General features: G+C 42.5%; 1 protein-coding gene across 4 annotated transcripts in view; it reads right to left on the bottom strand.

Moving 5' to 3' along the window:
• slc8a1b (solute carrier family 8 member 1b) overlaps nucleotides 1–10,429 on the bottom strand; it is a 122,373-nt gene that overhangs the window by 7,272 nt on the left and 104,672 nt on the right. For all 4 annotated transcript variants that reach the window (XM_069538457.1, XM_069538458.1, XM_020095277.2 and 1 more), the window contains exons 8-10: nucleotides 3,811–3,996; nucleotides 3,401–3,490; nucleotides 22–125 (exon numbers count right to left, since the gene is read on the bottom strand). In XM_069538457.1, coding sequence (XP_069394558.1) covers nucleotides 22–125; nucleotides 3,401–3,490; nucleotides 3,811–3,996 — 380 coding nt within the window. The remainder of the gene's footprint in view (nucleotides 1–21; nucleotides 126–3,400; nucleotides 3,491–3,810; nucleotides 3,997–10,429) is intronic.

The raw sequence follows: 10,429 nt of genomic DNA, 5'->3' as shown, positions 1-10,429 counted from the left end.
ACCAGATGAGCTGGTACTCACCCCGATGCCCAGGAACACATTGACAGCATTGGAGCCCGTCACATTACCAATGGATGCATCTGCATACTGATCCTGGATCGCAGCAACCTTACTGGCAAAGGTATCTGAGGAAGACAGGGAGATCAGATCGGTGTAAGTTTTGAACATTCTTTCTACACATTAAACTCAACGGATCAAAAATGCTTTTTTTGACTATTGGTAGAAACAGTGACATCTCATGCTCTTATCTGTCTTCTCAATAAATGTCCAAAGAACCTCCTAAAAAATTTTCTCTAATAGAAAATGAATACATTGCTGAAATTGTGACCTTTCTCCAGAGCCAACAGTCCAGATTCTTATTAAGAACTTGTCGTGACCACTTAGTTGATGACAAGAGGAATAAAAAATCTGGACTCTGGGGACAACTTGGCCTTTCTCCCTCTGCCACCATCAGTCCAAAACTTATCTATTCTTATATTACTGTCATTTTAACCAGTGCAGCATTGACCATGAAGGTAAACTGCTATTCCATGTAAATTGACAGTTACATGAAACCATAGTGGCAATGAAGCAAGCGCTTCATAAATGCAGAATACTTATAATTATTAATACACAACATGGTGCAAATCCTGTTTTCCACATTTAGATTGAGAACCTTAAATTAGAAACCACTTTAATCCTGTTTCAGCGTTCCGTCCCTGGCAGCAGGCTTGGGCCAGATTTGGTCCGAGATCAGTTATTTTACGAGGCTGAATCTCAGACTGCAGGGGCAAACAAATATTGGCCTGACAACTAATCAGCATTGTGCTACTTTAGTCCACAAAATTTCCCTCCATCATGTCTGCCAAACTACAGCAGCTCCAAAGGGGTGCTCCTCCTGACCGTGCTGAAAGGAGCTTTGGATTCTGGGCCAAGTCTCAACAATGGGCTCTACGCTGGGAGCACAATAGTCAGTTAGTCTTCTCTCTCTCTCTCTCGCTAATTTTCTGGCCATCCACTCGTCATAAGTGATTTCTGTCCTCTTGCTTTTAGTTGTCAGATGCAGCTAAAGGAGATTAAAAACCTGAGGTGGAGGAGAAAAAGAGGTGAAAGAGCTTTGTTGAAGTGGGGACCGATCTGGCGGTGGAAAAGAGGAGAGGAGGAGAGGGAGGGCGGATGAGGAAATGTGCCAACAAGTCCAGTATAGATAAACCTCCCCAAACACCTTAAAGCTCCGAGGAGCCGCCTGCCGGGCTTAACTGCGTGTGTGTATCAAGACTCTATCTGTGTGTGTATGTGTGTGAGTGAAAGCTGGAAATCTGTGTGTGTGCATCAATTAGTCTTTGAGAGCTTGTGTGTCTGAGTGGGTGAGTGCATGGTAGCTTGTGTGTGTGTGTGTGTGTGTGTGGAACAGGTTCCACTCCGCAGCTCCTTCTGTGAGTGTCAGCCTCCCTGGAGAGTATTCTGCCCTTTTCCTCTGACTTTCTGTCAATCAACCACTCTCTCTCTCTCTCGCTCCCTCTCTCTCTCTCTCTTTTTCATCCTTTCTCTCTCCTCTTCTCCCTCCATCTGTGCAGCATTGATGGAAATCTGGTAATCCTCCTACATGTGAGGATCTTTGTTTTTGTGTTGGTGAGGAATCAAACATGTTGGTCAGAGGGCAAATATTCAGCAGGCAGGAAATGATATTGATAGAAAACCTGACTGAATCGAGTGATTATTTATATTATTGATCAGCCAATAAAAAACGAATTCCAAATCTTAATTTCCTTAAACCAAGGTAGACATCACCTTGTTTTAAAATGAAATAGATGAGAAAAACATTACACCTTGATAAATACTTTTTTGTCTTTGCCTGCCCGTAATGCACGGCCCCATGCCCGCACTTTGCCTATTCCTTCTCACTGCCAGTTTGCAGTGACTGAATAAAGGTGAATTTTTTTTTATAGTTGTATCTGTGTTTCTGACTCATGCATTTGAATTCACCAGACACCAGTCACACTTTCAATAAACTTGAAGTGATGCAGCTCAGATCTTCTAGCTGAAACCTGAAGTTTCTCTTCTGACAGCTCTACCCGTTGTTTTCTTCCCACTCACGCTTGTGCATGTGTTAACCAGGGTAACTGTGATAGACGAGGTTAATCATCATGGAACCACTGCACAGGCTGGGCTTTATTAACTGTAACAGCCACAGAACTGGAGGTCTGTTTCTTTGTGTGAGTGTGTGGGCAACGGGAGGTTCTGTTAATAAGGCTGAGAGCCTCTGAAAGGCCGAAGCACTTTGTTTCCATTCTGCAGCTACACACATTGTGTGTGTGTGTATGTGTGTACATCTTTCTGTGTTTCAAGCAACAGTGTTTGTGCACTTTATATTATATATATTATATTACCTGTATGTAAATGTACATATATGTTTGTGTGCATGCATGTAAAAGTATGTGTAAAGTACTGGTAATACATCACTATGATTGTGTGTGTGTGTGTGAGTCAGTTAGGAGACTGGAGCCAAGGTTAAAACACATTTAAGCAGCTGTTGCAGTCGTCGGTCATTTGTCACGTTTACAGGATGATCCATGCTGCTGTCTGCAGAGCGCAGTGCTTCCTCTAACAGGCTGCCATATATAAAAATATACTGCACAGACTGGAAACTACTGGTTCAGTATAATGCTCGTCTTGGTTGGATGCTCCCTGCAAACAGGACAAGCCAAATCTAAATCAATTTACAATGTTGTTCTCAATGAAAGAAAATCTAATGTAATTTTCTTCATTTAAAATACATCTATTTCTTCTATCTGCTGTGTAGGTCTTACTTTTCCTGCTGTCAGGCAGAAAATCTCCACTAAACTGCAGTTAAGTGCTTATTAAACACCAAAAGCATATGAAGAATGTATTCATGATGGTAGAGGTCTGATGATCATTTCCAAGAAATTAAAAAAGTTGAAATGAACCATGTTCTGTAAAAGTTAGCTGGATATAGAGAGTTTCCATTTAGCTTATCTTCCCTTCTTTTTCCATTTTCTATTATAGCCACGGCTGATTTGTTTCATTTGACTGTTGTTTAAAAGAACACTAAGTTTAGTTAGGCTTTTATAAACAGTCATCAGTGCAAGGACATTCTATGTGAGTCAGTCTACACACTGCAGAAAATAAATGAGGGGAATAAAGCTTCTAAAAACTGAAACAAAGAATTGGAAATTTCAAGGTATGCACCCTGAAGGAGATCATTGATTAATGCACATCTATTTCTAAATGGAACATCTCTGGGTGTTTTATGCTCATAAAGGCCTTTTGAAGCTAAAAGCCAAATGTGGAGAGAGAAAGGTCTTTGATTGAAGCTGGCAGAACGTCCAATATCAGGATATTTAAGATAAAAACAGAGGCAGCATTATCAGATCACATGTATATGAACTCACACACTTACCTGGCACAGAGGTTCCCAATGCAACAAATACTACAGCTGTGACCGAGTCTTTCAGGCCCACTGTGCAGCCGAAATGAGAAGCAAGGTCCCCTGTAGCAAAAGAAGAGGGAAGAACGTGAGCGCTAAAAGATTTTACAAATGAAAAACATGTTCAACAAACTCATCTCTTCAATTTGTAACATTTTTGCTCAACAACATCTGAATAATTCTGTAATTAAGAAGGAGGTTATGTTTTCACTCCTGTCTTTCTCTGTCTTTGACATTGCAAGATGAAGGGCACATTTTCCCTAAAATGTTCAGAGAAGAATTCATGGATCGGATGCTAATAGGGGACTGATAGCGGGAGTGTTGATCCTTGGCGGAGGTATGAGTTTCACTAAGTGCTAGACTCAAATGTGCTGTCATCCTACCAATGACGCCGGTGAGCAGTCCGATCATGCATATGGAGACGACGAAACAGGCCCAGCCGTTCCAGTAATCTGTGGGCGGGACGAAGGCGAACAGAACCTTCCAGAACACGGTGAGGAAGTGCATGACGTAGTCGAAACATGATGGCAGCTTCTCCTCCCCGCACTCGTCGTCGTCATCGTCCTCACCTGGGGGGGGGGGGACAAATTAAAAGTTAAAGGTGGAGTTCTGCCCGAGCAGCCTTTTAATCTACCATTGATTTGACCAAATCAGCTCTACCCTGCCGGGAAATAAGAGCTAATGGTGGGAGCTGATGTTATCTGTCCACGACTGATGCTTCAAGTGCTAATGATTAAAGGACTGCGTCTCCTTCTTTCACTCCAGCAGAAGGATTATAAGTAGAAGTCCAGCGACAGAAATGATCTGTGTGATCCATTTATACAGAGATAAAAACACTCTATTGGACAGACGGTATTCCTGAGCCAGCGTCTAGTAGCTGTGTGTGACCGTGTGTGTGTGTGTGTGTTTGTGAAAAGTCAGTATCAAAGTGTAATCATAGCCTCAGGACATGGACAACAGCCAACAACGTCCTGTTTAGGTTTGTTGTGTATGTGCATTGTTACGTTTGTGTGTGTGTGTGTGTGTGTTGATTCTCATATGTCTACACAACACAAGGGAATAGTTGAATCATGAATTTCAAATTACTTTTTTCACTCAATGAAAGTGACACACACACACACACATGAGCATTAGCATTCTATGTGCTCCTGTACTCGGCTGTTGTTCTGCTCCGTATATAAATGAGTTCAATGAGCGAGTGAAGGAGATTACTTGCAGCCTGCCTGCAACACGCTGACTGGCTAAAACCCAGTAGAAGCCATGATCTCTTATTGACTTCACCCAACGTCTGACCTTGTAAGAACAGGTGATGCATTCTAATGGCCGACCAACCCAACAAGCATCTGCACTGTAAACTCAGCTCAGTTTGGAGAACTTCCCTTAACCACCAGAGCTGTTTATCTTCCTGAGGCTGCGCTTGATAGATTGGTCGCCGACTGTGAAGACAATATTACACCTTTCCCTTTTGTGCTTGAGGTGAGCTGACTCGGTACATTCTTTTCCTAAGCGTTAGGTGTTGCTGCTGAGAAATACAGAGGAAATGCAAACAGAATGGTTTTGGCACCGTCTTGTCTCCTCCAAGAGAAACATTCTTATGTCCTTTTTTGTCTTGTCAAACCATTTGCTGTTGTTTCACCAAAGTTTCTTGCAGAATCGCTCGTCTTTGCCAACGGCCTGTGTAATCTCCCTCCAGGAGCAATCTCCAAGCTCCTTCATTGATGAGGCACCAAAACAAATCACGCAAATTCTGGCGCGCGCTAGGAAGGCAGGCAAGACTCGGCTTGAAGCGGACACACAGGTCTATGGGTGTCCAAAGACCAGTTAGTGTCTTCCTTTATCTTTCCGTTTTATATTATAGCCCCACCAGTAAAGACAAACGCAGCAATCTTTATTCTTAATTCCTACTGTGAAGAAATTGAAAATGTAGAAAATTAAATAAAAGCCAAACTGAATCACACTCTCTCAAGCACCCTTCAGTTTCCGAGATGGATAAATTACTGTCTTTTGAAATATGCCATTTCTGGGATGAAATGCACCTAAGGCAAAGTGTGATAACAGACTGGCTGATAAGACAGTAAAACATCAGCAAAAAGGCCAACTGAACAGTCGAGTTGTCCTCAGCTTGACTTATAACCATGATGATTAGAGACAAATTCAGTGACCTTCTGTTGTAAGTAGAAAGCTACTGACAGTCTTGATATTTCAGTCATGAAATAAAAGTCATGAACCACGTCTAAGACTGCGTGTTGTGCAATTACTGGACGTTAGCATGGGTTAACACAAAAATAATGTACTCCAGTTCAGGGCCAATCATTTCCTCAAGGGGTCATGTACCTTGTTGGATGTGATTAATAATTAAAGAGTCCCTTTTCAGAGTGAGCACTTGGAACAAATCAAATCATCAACTTTATATGAGCAGTGGAAGGTCTGTGCAGAGAGCAGGGGTTACACACACACACACACACACACACACACACACACACACACACACACACACACACACACATACACACACTTCAATGAACACATGAATTATAAAACCAGACCCTCTACCTGGCTTATGTCACTTTTTTACTTTCCCCGCTTCTCCGTCCCTCCCACACAGTCTGCCATGACTGAATAGAGCCATTTCTCTCCCACTCTCTTTCCCTCTGTGTCTGCAAATGTTTACATGAGCACAAACTCTTGGTCTCTCTCTCTCTCTCTATCTCTTTTGTCCCTTTCTTTCTTATTCTTTTCTGTCCATGCAGGTGAGGCGTTTCTCTTTGTCCATTGGGAAATCACAGCACGGGGAAGCCAGAGGAACGGGTGCTGATTTAAAAACAGGGAGTTCAAACTGTAACCTTTAACTCGTCAGCTGAACTAGACGTTAACGCTGATTCACTCCTGCCATGTGTTCAGGTAGAAAGGGAGGAAGTGGGCCGGGTTCTGCGAATTGATGCAAGTGCATCAGCTTTCTGTGACACATCTGCATGAAAATGAGAGAAAAAATGGACTGGATGGAAATAACAGAAAGAGCAGGAGTTCCTGCTGAGATGTCAGTTCAGTCCGAGCTAAACACAAATAAACACATGGGCACAGTCCACTGGAGAAGGTTGATGAGCCCATTGTTGGTTAGTTCAGTCTGCAATAATCAGACCTGTTGAATAAATACATTTCTAATACTAGAAGGGAACTTGGACACTTAGTTGGACAAACTTGGACCCATAGATATGTTTTATTAGATGACCTCTACAGCCAAAGTAATAATGACAAACAAAGGAAGTCAGGTGTGCATGTGAAGATCTTATGAGTCTGTATGAGGAGGTTTGTCTCCCTCAGGGGACTAAAGGAGGTGGAGCGGGTCGTCCACGAACTAGACGGTTGGGTGGTTCAACCCCCGACTCCCTCAGACTGTGTTCTCCCTTAACTGCAACAAATATCCTTTGTGGTGCTAGTTTCAGAGGATGAGCTATTCAACCTAATATTATATGATGATGTTATGGTATTTATAACTTCATTTGGGTTAATATATACAGTCTGTTCATGCCCAGCACTTCCCCATACGTGAATTTCTTTCTCCGTTATCTCTTCTCTTTTTTATTCCTGATTTTCTCTCTCTTTCTCTCTCTCTCTCTCTCTTTATCCTCTGTCAGTCGTAACATTGATAAAGTGGTTATCCAGAAGTAATTCTTTATTCCTTCTCTCCCTTTTCATCTTTGGTTCCATTTTGCTGATGTGGCTTTTATTCAACTGAATATTCTCTGAGACTTTTCTTGCTTCATCCCTTTAAATCTCCTTCATCCCTCTACAAACTTCTGTCACTTTCTAAATGCCATTGTCAGTGTCATCACTTTATACTGTGTGTGTGTGTGTGTGTGTGTGAGTGTGTGTGTGTGTGTGTGTGTGTGTGTGTGTGTGTGTGTGTGTGTGAGAAAGAAAAATTCTAGATCTTTATTTAGTTGCTGTGGCTGGTCTCCACATAAAAATGATTAAAATAAGATAAAGGAACAAGTTAAAAACACATCAACAAACTAAAGCCGCATCATAAACATAAACACACAAACGAAAGGGTAATTAATCATGAATAAAATCCCAAGAGACAATTAAATCATAATTTTCTCATCTGACAGCTGCTAAATTGACAATGTGACTGTGGCCGGCATGAAGAAATATCCCCTCTCACACACAAGCTCACACACATATCTCTTTCCCTCCAGAGGTGTGAGTGTGTGTTATCTCTTGCTGCTCACTGAGTGTGCCCAGAAGGCCGAGCTCTCATAGGTCAGGGTCGCAGCGGCTCCTCTCGACAGGCTGCTAGCCAAGCAAGGTGCGCGTGCATGAGCGGATGGGACCGAGCGCTGAAAGTGATACGGTCTGAGCTCAAGGGACCTCTGTGCAACGCTGCCTGTATACAGAACATCACACACATATCAAGACTCACACACATGCACACACACACTGGGTTTTGAAACTGATGAGATCAAACAAGCTCCTGTGCAAAAAAATAAATAAAAACCCTGCAGCGCACACACACAAACACACACACACACACACACACACACACACACGTGACCCACAGTTTTGTAACCAGGACAGTATGCATCCAAGCCTATGGGCACTCTTGTGCCACTACACACACTCTTGACGTGCACACACTCTGAATCCCAAACCGAGGCAGGAACATCAGACACTCTCAGTGCACTGTGGGAAATATCACACACGCAGCAGAGAGACGCAGCCTGTCATTCATCCGTGCATCTTCAAACGTAGCCGCAGTGTGTGGCTCTCATTAGCTGTTTTTTTTTTTGGACACAGACAATTACACCAGAGTCACATAATCTTCCACAATCTTAACAGGCTCACACACACAGAGCCGAATCAGTCCTCAATACTCTGCTGCATGAAATAAAATAAGTTTATCCAAAAATCGTTTCTGACCCGTCTGGAACATCAATTTACTCCAGCAACGACTCATCTCACAGAACATCCTTGAAAATGCATTTGAACATGTTTTGTCGTTCCTCTTTCAGACGTTTCAAGGGAACAGTTGTCAGTAAACAGTCCATGAACGAGTCAGTCCACCCGTCTTTTGACAAAACAATCAGTCCACAAATGAATCAACCTTTTAGTCTAAGAGTGAATCAGACATCCCTGTCATTCTTCATCTGGAGGGACCACAGCAAGGACGGACAGATGGTGACCTGCAGGCAACAGCTGTGGATCAATGAGTGTTGTTTCACAAACAGGTCGCTGGTCTTTCTTAAAGACACTAAAGCAGGGAACTGTCTGGGGCCCTGAGCTTAAAGGGGCCCTCAAGAATGGCTGGTAACATCCATAGACTGTATATGAAGATGGCCCAAATTACAGCTTCCTACAGGTGTAGCCAAAGTGTGTTTATAGCAACCTGGTGGCTGGCTGAGTATAGTCCATAAATCCCACCTCCTCCATGTTAGTGAACGGGACAAAGTCCAATGTTGCATACATTTTTCTCAAAGATGGTTTCTGTCATTTTAGGTACCAACCTCCATGAAAGGCTCCTTCTTCTTTTTCCTTCAATACCTGCACTACTAACCCCGGGTGTGGACACACTTAAATCCATAACACACACACACACACACACACACACACAGGAGCAGGTGATGAACAGCGTGGTGTGGTCTCAGTAATTATAGGGCAGTGGAGTGTGTAGTGGTTGAACATCAATCTCTTTCTCTTTCCTTCACGTTTTTCCCTCACTCTATCCTAACAATCTCTCTCTCTCACTCTCCCTCGATTTCCTTTGCATTGATTTTTTCCCTCTCTTTTGGTTGTGTCTGTCCTCAGTAAGTTCTTCAAATATCACATATGGCTTTAAAACTAAGAAAACGACACATCAGGAGTATTACACACATACATAATTATTTTATTTTAATATCAAAAATCTATACAACACGAGATGAAAAACTTGGGATTAGTTAGGATTAGGGAAAGATCGTTTGGTTTACAGAAATTGAAATTGACGCCTATCTTCTGTGTCATATTTACGAGCTTTGTTCACCCAACCATCTTCCTCCTTAATCCTGGGATCAGACATAATATCAGCCCGGTGATAAGCCGACTCGATTGGGTGTTAAGAAATCATTAATCCTGAGTGGGAAGGTCACTGGCGTCTCCTTCCTAGTCATTTATGTATGTTACAAAATGGTAGGTCAGGATCCAACATGTAGTCTGACACGTTGAGGATCTGTGACAGGGTGAAGAAACATCAGCCACCTGAGCCCTGAGACAATTTGAGTAACCCAGAAATACAATAAGTAATAAAAGTAGTAGACTAACATGTCCTTCAGGGTTGGCCTGGAAAGGAAAGACATGCATATATGCTATGTGCCATTGTGACAAGCATCAGTGTGATCTCCAAGATAATATTTGGACACAGCAACATTTGAAAAAGCCAATCTCGAGCATCAGTAGAAGTTTGAAACATACAGCGAAGTGGGTTTATAGCTAAAACTCCACCAGATTGCTTTAACCTTTAAGGTGCATATGTTTTTTTTCCAGTAGCCACATACGTCCAGGACCAAACATTGGCGAACACACATAATCTCTCACTTTCTCTCTCTGTGTGTTAAAGCTTATCTGGAGACGACACAACATCAGGCACGTAACAAACACAAAAAGACAGATGAGGGAAAATGGGTCAGTGTGCATATGCAACACTACAGCACGTAGACATTTCAGAGGGCTTTAGTGACAGGCTAAATTCAGGTCTCTTGCTCTGAAATGAATGTCACAGTCTCGGCAGCAGTTTGTGAGCTTGTGTGCGCAAATATATGTGAACGTCAGCGCAAGTGCCAAACTGGTGTTGTGATGTGGCGACCCGTCGGATAAACCCTTGGAAGCTTTTAAATGTCTTCTCATGGCAGAATCCAATCTTCCACTAATTGAAGTGATAAACTGAGAAGACAACAACAGACGTTTTGACATATATGAGGGTGAAATAATTTCAGGAGGGTTTTCGAAGAAGTGACATCTCGATCGGAC

The sequence above is a fragment of the Paralichthys olivaceus genome, chromosome 14, assembly GCF_024713975.1.
Source record: "Paralichthys olivaceus isolate ysfri-2021 chromosome 14, ASM2471397v2, whole genome shotgun sequence".
Lineage (NCBI taxonomy): Eukaryota > Metazoa > Chordata > Actinopteri > Pleuronectiformes > Paralichthyidae > Paralichthys > Paralichthys olivaceus.
Note: the sequence above shows the minus strand (reverse complement) of the source record. Positions and strands in the feature narration are given on the sequence as shown.